The sequence below is a fragment of the Solanum stenotomum genome, chromosome 7 (genome assembly GCF_019186545.1).
Source record: "Solanum stenotomum isolate F172 chromosome 7, ASM1918654v1, whole genome shotgun sequence".
Taxonomy (NCBI): Eukaryota; Viridiplantae; Streptophyta; class Magnoliopsida; order Solanales; family Solanaceae; genus Solanum; species Solanum stenotomum.
In genome coordinates, this window is record NC_064288.1 from 29,435,635 (window position 1) to 29,457,686 (window position 22,052).

Consider the following 22,052-nt stretch of genomic DNA (forward strand, 5'->3'; position numbering starts at 1 on the left):
TCATTATGTTACATATAGTTTAAGCTTGTTGTCAATTTAAGTTGGCCAGGTGTTCTAGAGTGATACTGTAAATTGAGTTTTGAAATGTTTGTGCTTCATTTTGTTTGCTTTTAGATTATCTATGACTATGTGTGAGTAAGTTGCCTTTTAGTTTGAGGTACCATGGACATGAGGAGCAAGCCAATATTAAAATATTTATCTGAAAGCTTGTAAATATCTTAAAAATTGTCTATTTTCACACCGATTGAGTGATGTTGCTGGTGAGGTCAGCATATGAGGAACTCCACAAAGTTGTATACACAAAAGTACACCATAATCAATTTGCTCGCACCTTGACTATCTCACCGAAAAGCTTGTTGCAGCCTACCTTACAGATGTCCAGAAATTAGCTCACCATGGTTGAGTAGATATGCGTATATTATGTGTTATAGAAGGCCTTGAACCTGAGATTTTAGGTTGTTAATTCATGCCTCAATTACTCAACAAGTCCCTTGGTATTTCCTAGATTATGTCCAATGACATGAAGTGGTCATGATAGAAAGCTTAGCTATGCATATTTTTCTTTGACTAGTTGACTGCAAATTAACCAGTGAAACTTACCCTAACCTCAGAAGTTGGAGTTGCCAATTGATGACTCTCCTCCCTTGTTTAGTTGTATCTTTCAATCACCGACTTCATGCTGTCAAAGACTCAAAGTAAATATATTCAGAATTGTCTTTATTATCTTCTTATAAGAAATGACGTAAATAGAACAAGGCAGGTAATATCTTTTGCAGCCTCTGATTAACCTAATGACTGCAATTCTAGCATTTGATTTCTTTTTCTGTGTTTGTCAGTTGATTGAGCTTGGGAGTGATAGCGCACAAAACCTTTACAAAGTGAATGGATTGGTAAATGCACCCATTAGATAGTATTTGTTTTTAATTTATTTCTTTTGATGAGGTTGTTGTACAAAAGTGAGTTTGTTAGCTTCATTACAGGGGGTCCTATACTAAAGATACGGAGCTATGAAGCCCAAAAAAGTGTCACGGGAATCTCCAGGGACTAGCCTTAAGGGAGTAGCTTGGATTTGGTATTTCATTGGAACATCTTTTCTTCCTTCCTGTCCAAACATATCACAAATGTATCACATTCTGAACTTTTAAATGTGAGAAGGTGCAAGAATGCTGTTGATCCTTAATTTGATACTTATTTAAGATAACATCAGTTCATTTGAGTTGGACACATGATAAGTTTGTTTATATATGTTATATTAAGTACGGATTCTTATTTTTAACACTGTTAAAATTCTTATGTTGGAGTAGTGTTTTTCTTAATTTCTTGTCATCAATTTGAAATTTTCTGACACTAAACCTGAATTTAGGAGCTTTTACATTGTCTATATTGAGAAATATTTTACCTTGCATAGGTAATTTAGAGAAAGATATGTATTCTAATTTGCCTTATTCCTCCATAACAAGATTTGCTAGATAGTCTACAAATGAAATTTCCTCTTTGTATATGTGTTGCACCTTGATTTTGAAACCTCTATGAAATTTCTTGTATTTTTCTACTATTGTACTAATGTGCTTTTGGAGCTAAAGGGATGAACGCCGTGTTGAATAACTGCTCAGCTCAGGAAGAGTTGTCCGTGAAACAACTGTGTGGTATCACAAATAGGGCTGCAGCTGAGCCAATTGGTCTTGCTGTTGCAGGGGTTTCTCTGAGAGTTATTTGCATGAAGGAACTCTACAATGGACAGTGTTTTGGACCGCTGATTATTGGATCAAAGAGTTTGCGAACGCTGAAGCTTTTCCGTTGTTCTGGAGATTGGGATAAGATTATGAAAGTGGTTGCTGAACAAGTCAGTGAACTTGTTGAAATTCATCTTGAGAGGCTTCAGGTCAGTGACACTGGTCTTACTGCTATTTCTAAATGTTCCATTCTTGAAATTCTACAGTGGAAACGCCTAAATGCACTAATAATTGTCTAAACACTGTTGCTCAAAACTGTAAGCTTCTCAGGAAGCTTCACATTGATGGGTGGAAGACTAACAGGATAAGTGATGATGGGTTAATTGCTGTGGCAAAACATTGCCCCAATATCACTAACCTGAAGCCTATCTTCTCTTATCAGGATTTCCCTAACTAGCACCAGCAATATTGCTTTGGTGATGATTCTCTCAGTTACTATGATGAAATATTCTACATTCATCTTGAAGAAATGCGACATTTTTTCAGTTAGTTGCAGCAAAACAACCCTGGATTGAATGTTCAAGATATACCAGGGGTTGTTGGATCTAATCTTATTTCACCTGTTGATGCAAGTAGCGCACAAACTGTAAGAGGCAAAAATATTCCACATTCTTCAGGGTCAACTCATAATTCAGTTCTTCAAAAGGTATTTTCTTGGTTCCTTAAGGCTTTTCTCTCACTTTCTCTCCTCTAGAACCTCTCAACTGTATTTTCCTCAACTTTGTCTAGTTGTTCTTGTTGGTTGTTAGATTGATCTTGCCCAACAAGATCATTATAGTTATTATGAGTAGAAATAGTAGATTTGGTTGTTGATTTGTATGTGTAATTGTGGCTCCATCCGGCAGTCCATGTTTGGTAGTGATATTTTAGATATTTCTAGCAAAGTGCCCTGCCAAAAAAATTGTGATCAATGGTGTCTTTTACTGGTTTATAGCAGCAGAAACACTTGAAATGTTGTTGACCAAAATTGTGAGCTTGTTTCTTTTCTCTCTAATCTGATCCCAAGTAGATGAGCATGTGAATTCTACATTTGCATTGGGTTTCTAGATTGGTTGATTAGAAACCATGGGCTGGTAGTGAATTTGAGTCGCAAGAATGGTTGGGACAAGATCCGGAGGTGCAGTTTGATAGACAGTTTTCTGTTAAAGTTACACACTTTTTCAGTTAAAGTTGCACACTAGAAATCTGGAAATCTGGAATCTAGAAATCTGGAAATCTGGAATTTGGAATCTGGAATCTGGAATTTGGAATATGAAATCTAGAAATTTGGAAATCTGGAAATCTGGAATCTGGAAATCCATCAGGTTTTGAAATGAAAATGAATATTGAGGATTCATATAGCTAAAGCTACTAGTTTTGAATTGATGTATAGTTGTTTTATATGGTTCCATGCTTATCTTTAACATCTAGGATTCATATAGCTAAACATCTACTTTTGATGTCTCTTTCAAATCAACTCAACAAGTAGGTGACTCATTTTGTGTCCCTTCCATAGCATTATTTTCCGAAAGGAAATAATAAAAAACCTAGAAAGGTTTTTATAAGTTGTAACTTCTAGATTTCTGGCAAGTTAATGGATATGCATTCCCTGAAACTTTGGCCTTAGTATCATCTGTTCTCTCATAACATGAAGATCTATTAGGCCATTATCAAGCAAATTGAAGTTTATATCTTAGAGAAATTAGCAAAGGAGGCATACGGCATGTGTGCATGATATGCTTTTGGTAAATTCAACTAGGAATGACTAAAACTTTTAGAAACTAGGATAAGGGAATAGAAAATAGGAGAGTGGAAATAAGATGCTAATGTTGAGTGTGAGCATACCTGTCAAAGGAGAGTTGAAATACAAGGAAATCACCACCCATTAAATGCAATAACAATATTAACAACTCCTTTGTTTTTTGATAACTGTGTGATTATGAGGGTGTTGTTGGAAAAATAGTGCAGCTTCACAAATTGGACCACATCTTTCTGTAAAAATTTAAAATTCAGAACTGTTGTGCAATGTGGAATGTGGAACTCTTTGCCTCTTCTATAATTGTTGCAATCTGATTTGTCGTAAATTCTAAATGTTTAGGGAAATGGAGGTGATCAAATTTGAAGGGTCGCTACAAGTCAATTTGATCTCATTGAAGTGGCTGATGAAGAGTTTTTGAACTATTGTAAAAGTTTGAATACATTATGTTTGATTTTGTGAAATATATTCTTTGCTAGAATATATTGAACTATTGTAAGAGTACTTTTTGAACAATTGTGTACACATATTTAGAATATTGTTGTATAAGTATGTGGAAGTACCCAAGACGTACTATCTTTTGAAGTTTATTGCTAGAGATTATTTATTGCAAAATAATATTGGTGTTTTTTAATTAGAAATTGTGGCATATAAATGTTTTATAGACAAAATGATATGGCCACACTTAAAAGTGTAGCCATACAACTGTAAATTGTGGTATGCACATGGGCAAGGACTACACATCAAAGTGTTGTCATACATTAGATAGAAAAAGCAACACTTTAAAATTGTTGTCATACATTAGATAGAAAAGGCAACACTTACAAATCGTGGGCAATAAGAAAGCTAAGGCCACGCTTAAAAGTGTAGTTGTATGAGATAGAAATGTTGCTATTTGAGGTACATAAAAGCGTTGCCATTTTGCCTTTTAGGCTACGCTTTTAAGCGTAGCTGATAAGGCAACACTTGAAAAGTGTTGCCTAAACTCTAAGGTAACGCTACTTTCGGGCACCCCTGAAAAAGTGTTGCTTAAAGTCCAAAACTGTAGCCTTTTATCAAAGGCTACACTTTTTGCTAGTTTAGGCTACACTTTACTGGGGTGGCCATAGGCCTAAAATGGTGTAGTGATCGGATTTCTGAGAAGGGCATTGAGGTTGATAGAGCAAAAGTAGAGGTAATAGAAAAGCTTTCACCACCTATCTCTGTAAACGGTGATAGAAGTTTTCTTGGGCATGCAAGTTTCTATAGGAGGTTCATCAAGGACTTCTCTAAAATTGCACATCTGTTGTGCAAACTGCTCGAAAAGGAGTATAAGTTTGATTTTGATAATGTTTTTCTGAGACCATTTGGAGAGTTGAAGGAGAAGTTAGTTACTACACCTATCATTATTTCACCGGATTGGGGACAACCGTTTGAGGTAATGTGCAATGCAAGTTGAGTGGTGCTTTGTGGTATTAGGACAGAGGAGAGAGAAAATTATTCACCCTATTTACTATTCTAGCAAAGCTCTAAATGTGGCCCAGAAGAATTATACTGTGACTTAACAAGAACTTCTTGCGGTGGTTTTCTCATTCGTGAAATTTTGATCCTACTTGCTTGGTACTAAGGTCATAATGCATACTAACCATTCTGCATTGAGGTATTTGATAGCGAAGAAGGATGCAAAACCGAGGTTGAATAGATGGGTATTGTTGTTGCAATAGTTTGATTTTGTGGTAAAAGATAGAAAGGGGACCGAAAATCAAGTTGTCGATCACTTGTCCAGATTAGAGGAAGAGGCTATGCTAAAACTTGGTGATAAGGCTGATATTAATGATGCTTTTTCAGATGAATAAGTATTGGCTGCTTCTCATGATCTGATTCCTTGGTTCGCAGACTTTGCTAATTATTTGGCAAGCGATTTGGTGCCCCCGGACTTGTCTTTTCACCGAAAGAAAAAGTTTATGCATGATGTGAAGAAATTCTTTTGGGATGAGCATTACTTGTATCGTAGTTGTGCTGATGGGATTATTCGTCGTTGTGTGCCCGAGGTTGAGATGTTGAGTGTACTTGAAACATGCCATTCATCGCCTGTTGGTGGGCATCATAGTGGTATTCAGGTTGCGCATAAGATTTTGCAATGTGGGTACTACTGGCCTACCATCCACCAAGATGCTTATGATTTTTCCAAGTGTTGTGATCGTTGCCAAAGAGAATGAGGGATTTCAAAGAGGCAAGAGCTTCCTATGAATCCTATATTGGTGATAAAGTTGTTTGATGTATGGGCATTGATTTTATGGGTCTATTTGTGAGTTCACATGGGATGAAGTATATTCTTGTTGCGGTTGATTGTGTATCGAAGTGGGTGGAAGCAGTTGTGCTCCCCAACAATGAAGGTAAAAGTTTCATCGCATTTTTCAAAAAGAATATCTTCTCCAGATTTGGTACACCGAGGGCGATTATCAGTGATGGAGGTTCCCACTTTTTTAATAAGTTGTTCAAGGCGCTACTTGAGATATATGGTATCCGCCACAAAGTAGCCACTCCTTACTATCCGCAGACTAGTGGGCAAGTTGAAGTGTCCAACAAAGAGATCAAATAGATTTTGGCGAAGACTGTGAATGCTAATAGAACGTATTGGTCAAGGAAGCTTGATGATGCTTTATGGGCCTATCGCACTGCATACAAGACTCCCATAGGTATGTCTCCTTACCAACTTATATATGGGAAGTCTTGCCATTTACCGATAGAGCTAGAGCATAAAGCTTTGTGGGCGATGAAGAAGCTAAATTTGGATTAGGGCGCCGCATCTAATCAAAGAATAAATGACTTGAATATGCTTGATGAATTTCACCTAAAAGCTTATGAAAGTTCAGCCTTGTACAAAGAGAAGATGAAGAGGTATCACGATCAAAGACTTGAAAAGCGAGAATTTGTTGTGGGTGATCTTGTGCTCTTATTCAACTCTAGGTTGCGCTTGTTTCCGGGCAAACTCAAATTCAAATGGACCGGGCCATTTTTGCTCACAAAATTGCTCCCCCATGGAGCGGTTGAGCTTGAGAACACTGAAGGAACAAGGTGCATGGTTAACGGGCAAAGGATCAAGATCTATCTGGGAAACGCAGAAAGTGTGCAAGAAGTTGTTGAGGCCTATCATCTTGATGAAGTCTGAGTAATCAAGAGGCTTGCGTCGTGCCGCGACGTTAAATCAAGCGCTGCTTGGGAGGCAACCCAAGATGTACAATCTAGCTAACGATAAGTTTTTGTTTTCCATCTAATAGTTTTCTTTGTTTAGTTGATTCTCTGTGTTAATTTAGATAGGTGTTTTAGTTTTGTACTAGTGTTGGCAAGAATTAGCATAGGTCCTGTGTCTAAAAAGTTTCCAGAAAATATAAAAATACTGGCCTAATGGTTGCTACATGTGCAGGGACGCAAAGTAAAATCTACAAAAACAGGTGTAGTGCAAAGGTCTACGGACCCCATTGACAGCCCGTAAGTTAACCTACGGACCGTCAATGTCAACTGTAGATCCCAAGTACTATGGCACCCAAGAAGCTAGTCACCAATACAAAACAGGGCAAGTCAAAATCTGTTGTCCCTACCTTCAGGCTAATCGACGAAGATAACGATGTGGAGACGGATCTGGCATACGTTCCTCCCAATACAAGGATCTCTCCCACTGCACCATGAGTCACTAGAGGCACCCCTCGAAAGGTGATTTCCGACGTAGTCACTGTCTCCAGTCTTATGAGGTCCACACACTGATCGGGTTACCAAGTGGGGCTTCTTCTAGTTCAGAGAATGGGTCTACGTCTGGCTTCGAGTCTACCCATGCTTCGGGATCTGAGTCTAGCCATGCTTCAAGGTCCGAGTCTGCCCGTGTTGAAGGGTCCATTGCTAAATCAGCCACAGGTTTCGGCAAAAATGAACAAGCAGCCTCGTCTGATGAGGCCACTAGCTCGGAGTCAGTACCAGCACCACGGAATGATGACCCTACTCTAGTGGCCGGCGAGCCAAATAGATGGTGTGTTGAGGGCCAATGGCAGATTTATAGGGATACCAAGATAAAAAATGACAAAAAGAAGATGGTCCAACTTATTAGAGAGGAGTGCAGAGTCCTCACGGGGAGCTTGCACATTGTCCTCGACATCCACCAACTTTTTATACTTCACAAGTGTGACTGGATGGCTCGAGACCCAGGGTCTTATAGCGAGGAGATTGTGTGGGAATTCTACACCTCCTATGCTGCCACTCTCCGAGGTTCGATCTCCAAGAGGTCCAAGCCCACAGCCTAGGACCCTCTCACTTCCACTATGGTCCGAGATTGTTCGGTGGACATATCACACGCCACCATCAGCCAATTTCTCTATGGCCCTACCACCGATCACTCTTGGCCACTGAACACAGCAGAGTTTTATTACCTATGGGACATTTTGAGGGGCGGCGCTTTCTAGAGAAATGTTGAGTAGCGGGAGGCTGTTACACTATGGTTGGCTAAACACATTGCTGCAGATGGCGAGCGTGTAGAGTGGGTCACCGCACCACGGTTGGTTATCCGAAAGGCCACACTAAATTTTGTGGCCAAGTTCTTCTGGTTGTTGGTGCGCAACAGGGTGTCGCCTACAAAAGCTCACAACCAAGTCACATAGGACAGAGCCATCATGGTTGCAGCATTAGTAAAAAGATTGGAGATGGACTTTGTCCGCATGCTGCTGACAGAGATTCACGAGAGGGCGTTCAAGACCTCCACTACTTACCCCTTCCCATGTTTGATTTTTCAGTTGTGCAGGGACTCTGGAGTGCCGATCTAGCACTGTGATAGGCTGATCCACCCTACTGGGACTTTGGATATAGGCCTCATTCGAAATGAGGCAAATGTGGCGGCACCACACTGAGAGCCCCAGGTTGAGGTACCTCCCTTGGGCACAGATCTTGCAAACACGGTGGAGTAGGCACAGGGTGGTGATCCCATTCTACCAGGTCACACCGATACTATCCCGGCCTCCTCTTCTCAGGCCGCTAGTAGGGCTCCTAGCTCATTCAGGTCCACACCACCGTCAGGAGCTACTGTTGTCACGATGGCCAGAGTATATAAATTAGAGGCTCAGATGGCCACGCTACTGCACCACATCCAGTCTTGGACGCAAAAGTAGATAGCAGAGTCTGAGGCCAGAATTGAGAAAAGGGTGGCAAAGTAGACAGAGCAGCAGATCCAAGCAGTTCATAAATGCCTGGATGCGTTTGAGTTGAGGGTTCTGGCCCGACCAGCCCCCGAAACCGATCTTTTCTCCATTTGGGCGGAGTTGGCTTGTCTCTGAGTTGATGTGGATGCCATTCTTGAGATTTTTGGGAATGATGCTCGAACAAGAAAAAGGGAGCGTAAGAAGGAGGAGCAGGCTAGGAGAGCATCGATATTAGATGAGGAGTTGTGCTAGAAAAGGGCGATTGATGCTGCTGTTGGGGCATCGAGTTCTGTGCCCGTGAGAATTGATGTGAGCACCACTGATGGTCTAGTTAGAGTTGCAGATAACACTACTGATGGTGATGTCCTTGTTGATGTGGGCACTTCTTAGGGTGACCTGAGTGTTGATTTAGCGGGCTCCGGGTATCCGAACCCACCTAGTTGTTGATAAGTCTTCGGCTCTATGCGTCACAGGTTTGCTTCACCTAATCCATTATTCTTTATTTATTTTTGCACTGGGGACAATTGCACCTTATTTTTTTGGTGGTGGGGTAAATGGATTGTGCGTGATAGGGTGAAGTCTGAGTAACCCAACTCATAATCCTCTCTTGGAGTTTTCTTGCCTGTGTTCTTTTCCCTCAAGAGACTGTTTAATTTTTGTTGAACCGGCATGTGTTAGGATAATATTTGTAGAAGCATGAAAAAGAATGAAGCATGATGGCTTGTGAAAAATGATACTCGTCCAAAATTTGTGATGTGTGCTAAATTTGTAGGCTAAGATAAGTTGAATGTGTTGGCTCTGAGTATGACATGATAATGAATCAACTTGATGGCATGACTTAAGCTAAATCTTGACTGGATATTCTGATAATCTGATAATGAAACTATGTGCCAAGAGTGTGTGAGAATAATTGATTGTTCAAACAGTTTTTGTGCCAATCTAGAACTTTCCCGATTAGTCCTGCTAAGACAATCTACTCTAGAGGCTAAGAAGTGATCACAGGCCCTTGTTCTGATAAGTCCACAACTTGCCTAAAAGAAGAATCCAACCAAATGAAATAATGCTCCCTTTGATCCAAATGCTTTGAGCTTAAATTAGACCATTTCTTTCTTAACCCCTAACTCACTTTTCCATAATCTACTATGTTGGCCCCAGTCCCTCCTTGGACATGTGCACCTCAACTTAGGCCAGAAGCCTAAGTTGAGGGTGACTAATGTAAAAAGTAACTTCAATCTTGGTAGTGATCCGACATCGGGTATTGTGCACCTCAACTAATGGAAAATCCATAAGTTGACGGTGGCTATGAAAGAGGAAACTGAAAGAAAAATGGGTATGAAAAGAGTTTGATGTTAAAAAAGAGAAAAAGAAAATAGAGGAAAGGATGTGCCTTGTTCAAAGCTAAACTATTTTGTTGAATCCCTAGTTTTTGCACCTTGCTTCCTTGAGCATTATAGCATAGAGTTTTTCTAATTATCAATTCTGAGAAAAAAGGATGGTTGAGGGAAAAGGTAATCAATGATAGCTACAAAGTGCTTAAAAGCCCTCTTTGAAAGAATGTGATATGAAAAAAAACACAAAAGAATGTGACATGAAAAAAAAAAGTTACCTTGATGATGGCCCTGGTCCTTCCAAGGACATCGTGCACCTTAACATATGTAAAGTACGTAAGTAGAGGGTGGCTATTATCAAGGAAAACTAAAAAAAAATTTGATTGAAACATTCTTGAGATGATGAGAACTACTTGTGAAATAATTGTTGAAGAGAGGCCTGAAAATAAAGAGAAGAAAATAATGGGTGATTAAGTCTAAAATTGCAAAGTGCTTAAGGAAGTGTACGTCACTATTATAAAGTTTTCCTACCTGTCCCCTAGACTACATTACAACCAGTCCTATTTGATTTTATTCAAGCATGCTTAATTAGTGGAGATGTACATAATGGGCAAGTCTATGGTTCTTTGTGCATAAATGTGAATTTTATTTGTGAGTATGAGAGTTGTTCTTGATATGAAGTCCTTAATTTAGATTCAATCTTTTGAATTGAGTGTGTGGACTATTTCTTTTTGTGAGGGCACTTGTTTCATGACAGATAGGTGATGTTATTAACTTTCTTTGATGAGAGTAGGAAAGCAAGCTTAAATTTGATGAGTTCAAAGTCCTTTCTTGAGGTTAGGAGGTTAGAGGTTTGTTGCTTATTTGGATGTCTCGCATAATGATTGAGAAGTGTACTTGATAATTTGAAATTGGTATATGGCCTAATTGTTTATATTAACCAAAGTAATGACATTGCTAGTATGATTATTTGGGGATGAACTTTAATGTTTGCTCGAGGACAAACAAAAGTTTAAGTGTGGGGTGTTGATGTGAGGTCAAAATACATATTTCTAATCGTCAAAAAAAGATGCAAAGAGTTCACATATTGTCTATGCAACTTCATTTGGCCTTATCGTCATGTTCGTTCGATTGAGAGCACTATTCAAGTCATCGGTAATGATCGGAACCGAGACTTAAATTTTGCAAAGAACAGCCACATTCAACACACAAGAGGTAGCAAAAATATTTTCGGACGGGTCAAAATCATTTTGCAATTAAGAATCAAAGGAGCCACAAGCTCAAACATCCACGAAAACAGTGAAAACATAATTTTAAATAGAGCAGGCCAAATTATATCACAAAACACGAACATCAATAGCACACAAAGGTGGGCCTCACCTCACCACAAATAAAAGTATTTGTCCTCAAATGCAAATGAAGTAAAGTATCCAAACAGGAAAATCAAGTAAGACAGAGAGGGAGGTAAAGAAAAGTCATGTCTATGCAGTATCTCCATCTGTCCAGGTATCTGACTTGTCGACTGCTATTTCATTTCGAGGTACGTTTTTGGTGGCAGTCGAACGAATCTCGAAGTTTTCTCCCTGATTGCTCTCACAAACTTTAACTCTTGTAGTGAGAGTGCCAATAGTATCCCTTAGAGGGGTCAATGTAGCTACAATAATAGCCTCAATCATCAAGGTGATTGATCTTTCTTCTTGTTCTTTAAAATTCATTGTTCTTATCTTTTGGGTGGCTCGATTTTCCCAGCAACCTTCGATTTAGCCATGTCTGCAAATCTTCAAGGTAAAGTTAGAAAATATTTGAGCAAAAGAACAGCAGGACAATTTTAAACAAATTTGCCAACCCAGAAATCGAATCGATGAATATCTTGGGCGAGCTAGATTGAGCTTGACGAAGAAATTAGCCTTTAAACAGCAGCCAGTAGGTGATGGGAGAACCACTTGGATAGTCGCCGATGGCTTTCAGCGAACTAGAACAGGCCCACCCAAAGTACAGTGCATAAAAGTGCAGGGATGCAGGCAAAGGGCGAAAGAAGAGCCATTTGGCGAGTCGCCGAGTGCTTTGGCAACCTCAGGCTTCTCGACGCAAGTTACAGAATCAATCATCAAACAAAACATGAACTCAAGGGCGAGATAAGGACATTTAGGCGAACCGCTGAGTGGTTCGGCGTGCTCAACCCAGCTCGCCAAACAGCTCATCATGCCTATTTTTGGCCCTAAACTTCTCGTTTTCAACCCCGCAACCCCAGAAAACAAAATTAAATCATGCACGAATGTAATTTAAGGTCTGTTCCATAGCACCCAAACACAACCCATCGAGTTTTAAACCAGTTAAAGACATATGATTATGGGAATTCGACAGTCACAACTATCCGAGCAAGGATATCAAATTAAATCATGCATGTAAGCAATCTAATCCTCTCAGGGAGGAGCAGAACACTTCACCAGATCATGCTATTGCAAATGAGTGTAGTTTATGATAAATTAAACTTGGGGCATAGAGAACCAACTTTTTGTGTTACTAAGGAAAGGATTAACATGCTAAGCAGCAATGTAATCCAATTCCGAATACAAATCAGCACTAAAAATATTCTTGAATAATGCAAAAATATAGGAACTAACGTGCAGGTGTGAGTTTGGGCTAATAAAAAAAATAGGAAAAGTGAATGATGTTGAAACTTTTAAGCCTTTGGCTTGCAAAACTGTTCAGTTGCGCCCATTCGGTGACATTAGTCCGGATCGCCGATCCACTAGGCAACACGCAGAGTGATCACTTGACTCGCCGAGTTTTACGGGACCTTCTGTCAAAGTGAGGATCCAAACTGTGGTCTTCATCGGGGTCGCCAATATGGTCGGTGCCTCGCCAATAACATCCTGAGCTCACCAAGTTTTACAGACACCAATGTGAATTGGTTTTGGGTCTAACAGCGGTCTGGGTCATGGTTGCCAAACCTTTCGGTGATTCGCGGAATAGGCCTTAAGTTCGCCAATCTGTACTTCTCATTTACTCTCCACACTTCCACCTGCGCAATCAACACACCATTATTCTATTAAAGTAAAAAGCAGAACAATAAAGGGTTTTGGGTTTCCTCCCAAACAGTGCCTTAGTTAATGTCGTGGTACGACGCAAGTCTATACTTAAACTCTATATTTGGGGTTAACCATAGTATGACTAGGTAACCCATGTCTTTGTTGCGATTGTAGATTAGGCAATGTATGACCCACGAGGTTCTCAAGCAGTTGGACGACTATGGAATGAGACCAAATCATTCGCTTCAACCCTTCAATGTTTTCCTTCATTTCTTCCAGTTCTCTATCTTGCTCGGTCACCTTGTTGAGAATGATTGAGAGCATTCCCTCAAGGCGTTTAACCTCATTGTCCTTTGAACTTTGTCGCTCGTGAGGGGGAATTTATTTACATTTCCTCTTGTACTGGAATTCAATCTTCACCATCTTTTTAGCTAACCCATCCATTTGAGTCATTAGGGAAGCTAACATGAAGTCCATTTCCACTGCTTGGTTCGTTTCAACCATTTGATTAAGCACTTGGACTACTATCACATATGGCTGCTTCGCGATGCTTTCCGGAATGAGTTGGTCGACCAACCTCTTATTTCCAGGACTAAGACTTCTGTAGAAGCAGTCGAGGAGGATTACATTGGGAATGTCATGGGTTGGACATTGAGTGATCAATTCATTGAACCTTTCCAATGACTTGTGGATCCGTTCATCTTCTAATTGCTTAAAGGTGATGATACGATCCCTAAACATCATTACCTCCAATGGAGGAAATTCCATTAGCTCTTGAGCATTGTTCGCCACACCCACTTCCTCTATTTCAACACAAACACGAAGAACAAAACTAAAAATTTAATAAGTAGAACTACAACTAAGAAGAACAAAGAATTCTACTAATCCAAGAATTCTCAAGTGACACCACTCCCCGGCAACAACATCATTTTGATGTTTGCGTAATCAAGACACAACTTCCAATACACGTGTCTACGATCGTACACTAGTTTAGTAACCCAACCAAGGGTTGGGGTTGAGTCCCAAGGGACTGGTCTTGAGAATTAATAAGAAAATAAAATTAAGTTCTAATTAGTCATAGCTAAGAAACATTTTTGAATACAAATATATTAAATCTAAGGGGAGACACAAAAGTGTCAATTATCAAATGGGGGTTTTGTCACAAGTAGGCAAAAACAGTGAAAATAATAAAGGGTGCTAAGCAAGGAGAGGAGATTCTTGGGATGTGATAGGAATACGAAATAAACTAAATTATTTGTTACATGCTTTTAATAGAAAATTTGAAGAATATTTATGACTAGGCTAGACTTTAAGGGGGATAAGCTTTCTCTCAAACAACTTACCTGTTTCAAGTGGGTTTCTCTCTAACACCCACTTGCCGCTTAAAGAGCATCCTCCGCCTTAGCCCACTCACTCTCTCAAGATGATTGTGTGGAAATGAGACTAGGGTTCACTCTCTCGAGGTGAAACTCATGTCGACCCACTCCCACCGGCTATCAATTTATGACCTCTCCCTCGAGCAAGCCAAAAACACATATATGAGATTATATTTGCAACTACAACCTCATTGAGTTCATCCACAACCACTAAACGAAATCACATTTATACAATGAATAGACTATCAGCAAACAAGACCCAACAACTAATTTACCCCATATTCACAAAATCACACTGCAAGAATTGGGGTTTTTAGCCACACATGTATAAGAGATAGAAATTTATACCTAAATGAGTTTGGGAGGATTCTTAAGAGGGTTTTGGAGAAGAAAATTCAAAGGGTTTCATCTTCAAGAATTTGGACTTGGGTCTCTTGGATTCTTCAATTCTAGAATGTATCAAAACTTAAATCTTCATACCCATTTGAATGCAAAGTTATTTAGGTATAAATTTCCATCTCTTATACATGTGTGTCTAAAACCCCCAATTCTTGGGGTGTGATTTTGTGAATATGGAGTAAATTATTTGTTGGGTCTTGCTTGCTAATAGTCTATTCGTAATCTAAATGTGATTTTCATTTAGTGGTTTTGGATGAACTCAATGAGGTTGTAGTTGCAAATATAGTCTCATATATGTGTTTTCGACTTGCTCGAGAGAGAGGTCTTAAAACTAAGACCATTAAATTGATGGCTGGTGCGAGTGGGTCGACATGAGGTTCAGCTCGAGAGAGTGAACCCTAGTCCCATGTACACACACTCAGCTCGAGAGAGTGAATGGGTTAAGGCGGAGGCTCCTCTTCAAGCGGCAAGTGGGTGTTCGAGAGAAACCCTCTTGAAATGGGGTAAGTTGTTCGAGAGAAAGCTTATCCCCCATAAAGTCAAACCTAGTCATAATTATTCTACGAATTCTCTGTTAAAAGCATGTACCCAACAAGTTAGTTTATTCCATATTCCTTTCACATCCCAAGAATCTCCTCTCCTTGATTAACTCTCTTTGTCATTTTCATTGTTTTTGCCTATTTGTGTTAAAAAACCCCATTTGTTAATTAACACTTTTGTGTCTCCCCTTTGATTTAGTGTATTAGTATTCGAAAATGTTTCTTAGCTATAACTAAGTGGAAATTAATTTTATTTTGCTATTAATTATCACGCCCACTCCCTTGGGACTCAAACTCAACCCTTGGTTGAATTACTAAACTATTGCATGATCGTATGCACGTGTATCAGAATTACGCAAATATCACACCGCTGCCGGGGAGTGTTGTTATTTGAGAATTCTTACATTAGTAAAGTTTTTGTTCTTCATAGTTGTAGTGTACTAACTTTATTTTTAGTACCGTTTTTCTTGAAGTTATTGATATAGGCAGATACCCTAAGCATGGCTGAGAGAAATGGTGGCAACTCGGCTGAGATGAGACAAGAAGTCGAGAGGGACTTCCAGTTAACCGCACTGGTGACTCAGCCGAACGAGCTGGCCATCAAAATATCAGAGGTGGAAAACCAGTGCAAGAGTCAAAGGAGGTACATACCTCTTCACACTACTAGAAAACAGTCTTTTAGCTACAGACGCAAATCCTAGCTAAAGTGAAAAATCCCTAGCTAATGTCAATTTAGCTAGGAAAATGACCCTAGCAGACTTTCAAAGCTAATAAGCTCTTAGCTAATTTTTAGCTAGCAAATTATGTCATTCCTAGCTAATTTAGCTAAGATATCTCCGCTAGGCTCTTTCCGTAGCAAACATTTTGCTACGATGTATACTAGCTAAATTCCTAGCAAAATTTGCTTGGTCAATGTTGACTTTACTAAGACTTAGCAAGAAATTACCCTATCTAAACTTACAAATTCTCTAGCTATTTTTCAAATTTTACTTGGAATATTTTCTTTGCTAAATGACTAGCTAAAAATAGCTAGGGATACTTTCTAGATAAATTTGGCTAGAAATTGTATGACGAAATACAAATATAATTTTCTATATTTGACACGAAGAAAAACATAGTTAAATCTAATCAATTTTTCAAAATAAGCACAATCTAATCAATTTTTCAAAATATCATCAATCCTTGAATAGTGAAGTACATGTTTACTAGCTAAAACATGTCTTAAAACATAAAAACAATAACATAAGTTATCTAAGGATTTGGGGTAGAACCAGATCCATCTGGTGGTGGTTGAGGAGTAACACCCAGCATCTGAGCCACAGCAGCACGAACCGCAATAGTTACTTGAGCTTCCATATTTTCTCGAATTTCCATTTGCACATGATCTTGCATATTCGTCATCCGTTGCTCCAACACACGATCAAGAAGTTGTTGAAATTCAGGTGTTTCAAATATTTGTTGAGTAGGAATATTTGAAGGATTCTGAGCAGTGGAAGATGCACAATTAGAATTCAAAGAATCTGCCAGCAAACAATTTCTAGAACCAAGCCCATATATTTTTCCTTTTTTAGTTCCACCAACTGTTTCTATCCAAGTTTTCAGTAATTGCTCCTCCGAAACCATTTTCAATAAATTCACTTTCATCTTCACTAGTTTTTTCTCCTTCATCTTCTCCATTTGCGGTTGTGTTTCTCTCCATGTCTCTGTCATCTACTTCAAGACCTTCTTCATTCCTTAATGTTGAAGTCTCACCCACCTTATCCTTAATTATATTTGTAAATGTATTCTGAAAAAGAATAAAGTAATTAGCTATAACATGGTATAACAAAGCTATAAAGTTGCAAAAAGTGCTATGAAAGTACTCAAATTTATTCTGTAATAGAATAAATGGACAACAAGAAATAAACTTATCTTATTAAAGGACTAGAATACTCTAATTGATGTAGTAAACAATGAAATATATATTTGAACTAATACAAGAACATCTTTCCTAAATGCTCTATTGGAACCATATAGGTTCCTTATTCAAACCTTAAGGTGGAATGAGAGTCAGGCAAAAACAAAATACAATGAGTTCAATAAGAAATACACAGATGGGAAGAAGTTTGGAACAACCGGTTCATATTGAACTGCACTTCCACCACTAGTATGCCTTTAACCTATAACCCACCAAAGATAATTGATGGACGACCAATAATTGTATTAAAGGCACCAGAAATAGTGAAACTGACCAATGTATGAAATAATGCTCTAGTAATGTATACGTTGTGAAGCACCTACTTTCTCCTACATGAACAATTATATTGATGGGTACTACAACTTTGTTTCTGTACCTGAGTCATATTACCACAATGCAGGCTGCTACATAGTGAAATTCCAAAACCAAAACGATAGAGATGAAGTCCTGTTCACTTACCCTGAATCTGGATTTTATGGATGCCTGGTAAAATGACTATTCTGATGGATGAAGTGCATGATCATTTTACGCATATAAAGGTAGCAAGTAAGGGTTCCAATTTTTATTGTCTGCTAACAGTGATCTATGCCAAAAATTGTAGAGAGGAAAGGAGAAACTTATGGCAAGAATTACTTAGAATAGGTTCTATCATCACTGAACCTTGGTGTATTTGTGGAGATTTCTATTCTCCCCTACAAGATTTGGAATGAATGAGGGGCCAACATGTAAGTGAATCTATATCAAAAGACTTTCAACAAGTAATTAATGTATTAAATCTTATAGATATGAAATCTATTGGAAGAAGGTAGACTTGGACAAATTGTGACATATAGAGTAGAATTGACAAGGCACTTTGTAATGATTCTTGGATGGTATATAACACAAAACTCTAACAACTCAATTCAAGAAGAATAATTTTTTTGATCACTCATCGATTCTTATTGAGCATTACAGTGCAGATAGTGGACTCCACAAACCTTTCAGATTTCTGAACATACTGACTAAACATGAGAGCTTTTCGAATATTGTTATGACCATTTGGAAACAAAATGTAAAAGGAGGAGATATGTATTGCAAAAAATGAAGCTGTGTAAAGAACCTCTGTAGAGGTTATTGACATAGGAAATGGGGTGCTTGAACAATAGAGTCGCTGAAGCAAGAGAGAAATTAGAATCCATCCAAAAACAGACCACTCAGCATGTGGGGACTAGTGTATCCAACACTGTATTCGACTTGGCACTAGTGGAACTCATGCTTCCTATCTAACAAACAATGACAAAACAATTTTTTTAATACTTAGTAATTTATTAATTAGCTAGTAATCAAGTAAATGAAATTCAAATTTAAACAGAAATGACCATACCACAAATATCTAATCTAAGAAGGGTTCAATATCACCATTTAATTAAGAGAAAAAATTGTATTATTCTAATATAAACATAAATTTCCTTCTAGTTAGTCAAGTCTAAAAAATTTATGTGATTTCTATAAGGGATGAAAGAAATAATACAGAAGCACATGCATTATACATACTAACACTATTTAGTCACCTAAGTCCAACACAAAAATCAGCAACAAAATCGCTTTTGATTCAAGAGGGACTCTATAGAAGAGCAATTGAAGTGCTCAAAGCTCCACCCTTGGAAGTAGAAGGTGGGTATATACAGACACTTATCGTGCAACAACACAGAAAAGCAGAAGGTGAAAAATGAAGCAGTGGGCTGAAACAGCTTGGACAAATCGCAGATTGTCACTCGCGGAGGCACTAGAGTCAACAGCCAAAGTGTCTGTCATAGATACTCGAATAAGCCGAGTCCTGTAGTTGTTTCCTTCCTTAACATATTTTCATCAAAAAGTTTAAGGCACATTAACTTCATTAACTCACAAGTATCTATATACTTTTTTTGAGATATGATATGCTCTAAACAGTAGAAGGGATTTCGAAAAAATAAAATTAAAATCAGCCACCTCCCACCTCATCAGCATCAAACAACTTAGGTTCATCAATTTTAGCATGTAAAGCTCTAGTTTGTGGGATTCAACTATAGTTATTCCTATCAATTACTCAAGTCAAACAATCATACAACCCTGAAAGTCAGGACATTAACTACATAAAGCTGAACATGAAACTATCACCAATTGCAACGAAACAACATCTAAAACTAAAGCGGTCACCAAAATTGAAGCAAAAGTTCAAGAAAGCAACTTGTGAAGCTAAAAGAGTCGCCTTGAGAAGAAGGTGATGCAAGCTCCAGATCTTTAAGGAAATGTAAAACACAATAAAATTTCCATTACATAAACAGAGGCGTACCTGGCAAACTTCTGACTTTCTCACTAGCTTGTCTTCGATTTGGCAGCATACAGAGAAAATCCCAAAATAATTCCAACTTCTTTCTGATGAACAAAATAACAAGTTTCAATCTCAAGCTTCAAGAAAAAAATGCCAATTCTGTGTGAATTTCTATCTCATATCTAATGAAAAACTAGTTTTTCAACAATACCTCTTTATATAAATGAATTAGGTTTAGGAGAAATTCTTACCTTAACTGAAGAAGGAAGGAACGATTTGTGATTTCAAGCTTCTGTAAACTGGAATAAATAGTTTGAATTTTGGGAGCATGATGAAGAGACGTGAAGTAGTGCATCCTTCGTTTACGGGATTTGAGGGTTTTGAGAAGAACTGTTCAGTTAATTTTTTCCTATTTTGCAGGATTTGAAGGCTCTGTTAGGGTTTATTAGCTGAGAATGCTCTTCGAGAAATCAAAAGAAAAGGGCATATTCTATTTCTGTACGTTTCTTCTCTATATCTTTTCTTTTTAATTACTTCTTATATTATATTGGCCCTATTATATTATATTAGCCATATGTTTCTTCTTCTATCTTTTTTTCTTTTTATTTCTTCTATATATATATATATATATATATTAATTAGCTGCGCGTTTATGCTATATTAATTAGCTGTGCGTTTTTTACTACTTATATTATACTAATTAGTTGTACGTTACTTCTTATATTTATTATTATTATTATTATTATTATTATTAAAAGTGAGGAAATTATTATTTTGTCCCTACACTAAATTAAAATATTATAAAATATCTACTTAATTAACTAAAACATAGTAATCATTTATCATAAAGTAAATTTCTTCTATTAAATATTAATAATTTGAATGTGTTTATGCCTACTACTTAATTGGAAAAAAATTAATTTTAATCTTCTTATACTTAATGTCATTTTTTAGTCAATCTACTCATCAATTATATTATATAGTCTTTTCATCTTATTTGTAAATTTATCTTATTCTATTTATTAATTGTAGCCCTTTCAATTTTTACCGTATCTCCTTTTGTTAATTAGTTATATTATATTAATTATTATTATACTAAATTTTAAAGGTCATAAGAAATTATGAAGTCAAAAGTTAAAAAATGAAAATAATTATAAGAAAGACATTTATTTGACACAAATATAAAAACATGTGCCTGAATAAATCCTTTTACTATATAAGACTTTTCCACTTCTCTTGGTTAATTAATTCAAATAACTTAATAATAGTATTTCACCTCATGAAAACGTGTACCTTTTGGAATCCTAATCTAGTACTCCCTCTATCCACTTTTATTTTTCATGTTTCATTTTTCGAAAGTCAATTTGACTATAATTTTCATAGATTACATTAATTAGATATTATAAACAAAAAATTTAGATATTCAAAAACTATACGAAAAGTAATATAAATTGCAATTTTTTGCATATCAACATGATGAAAAATACATCATAAAATGTTAGTCAAAGTTTTTATAGTTTGACTTTAAATTATGAAATTATAACAATTAAAAGTGGGCAGAGATAGTAATTAGTATGTCATGCCTTGGAAGAAACAACAAGTTGTATTTGAAATACTATTGTTACAGTGATTCAGATATTTCTTATTTACCATTAATATATTTAAAACTTTTCACATAAATATTATTTGTACTAATATTTTTTCTTATTTTATTTACTATTTTCCCCCTTTGTTTGCTTTAAATACTTATCTTCATTATTCATATATATATATATATCTAATTACCTATTCAATTGCTACTCTTAATAATCATAACTCTTCTGATGTTCATAACCTCTAAATAATTAATTTAAATTTTTAAGATATCTTTTGATATTCCTCTATTTTATCAATATAAATTCAACATGTAGGTTTCATATGACCCCTATCCAAACGCTTATATATCATTATTGTACTATTTGATTCATGTTTTTGTTTGACTCGATAAATAAAGTCACTTGAATTTTAATTTGTTATGGGAGAAGATAAAGATAAGAACTAAGAAAATTATGCGTTAATTTTGTATTTATTTTTCTATCTATATTATTATATGACTTTAGTCTGAAGATCGGATATGTTACATTTATTTCTTTGTCTTTCTCTATATTAGACTTCTTTAATTTAATCTTATATGAATTTTTTATTTTTGGAAGTTTGTATTTTTATTTGGCCTCAAATTAGTCATTTATGACTTCATTAGAATTTTATTACTATTAACTAAAGTTCAAGTTTATTAGCTCGCCGAACCGCTCGACGGATCGCCTAATGTCTCCATCTCACTCGTAATTTCATGACAAATTGGATGTTTAAGACTGTAACTTTCGGCGAGAAGCCTTTGGTCATCGAGAGCACTCGGTGACTCACCGAAAGTACTCTTGACCGCCCTTTGTATATTCCCTTGAACCCTTAGTGCACTGTAACTTTCGGTGGATAAACCCTTGATCACTGAAAGTTGTCGGCGA

The 22,052-nt window shown here is 37.2% G+C and overlaps 1 protein-coding gene across 1 annotated transcript; it reads right to left on the bottom strand.

The window, feature by feature from the left end:
* Positions 1 to 16,455: 16,455 nt before the first annotated feature.
* On the bottom strand, positions 16,456 to 20,039 carry LOC125871854 (uncharacterized). Its single transcript, XM_049552545.1, has 3 exons — positions 19,803 to 20,039; positions 19,573 to 19,655; positions 16,456 to 17,090 (listed from the first exon to the last, which is right to left on the bottom strand). Exon 3 carries the CDS (start codon positions 17,012 to 17,014, stop codon positions 16,556 to 16,558), a length of 459 nt encoding a protein of 152 aa, XP_049408502.1. The 5' UTR covers positions 17,015 to 17,090; positions 19,573 to 19,655; positions 19,803 to 20,039; the 3' UTR covers positions 16,456 to 16,555.
* Between the last annotated feature and the right edge of the window lie 2,013 nt (positions 20,040 to 22,052).

Excerpts from the sequence above, each read along its gene's own strand:
- LOC125871854 (XM_049552545.1), bottom strand. The coding sequence starts at position 17,014 with ATGACAGAGACATGGAGAGAAACACAACCGCAAATGGAGAAGATGAAG.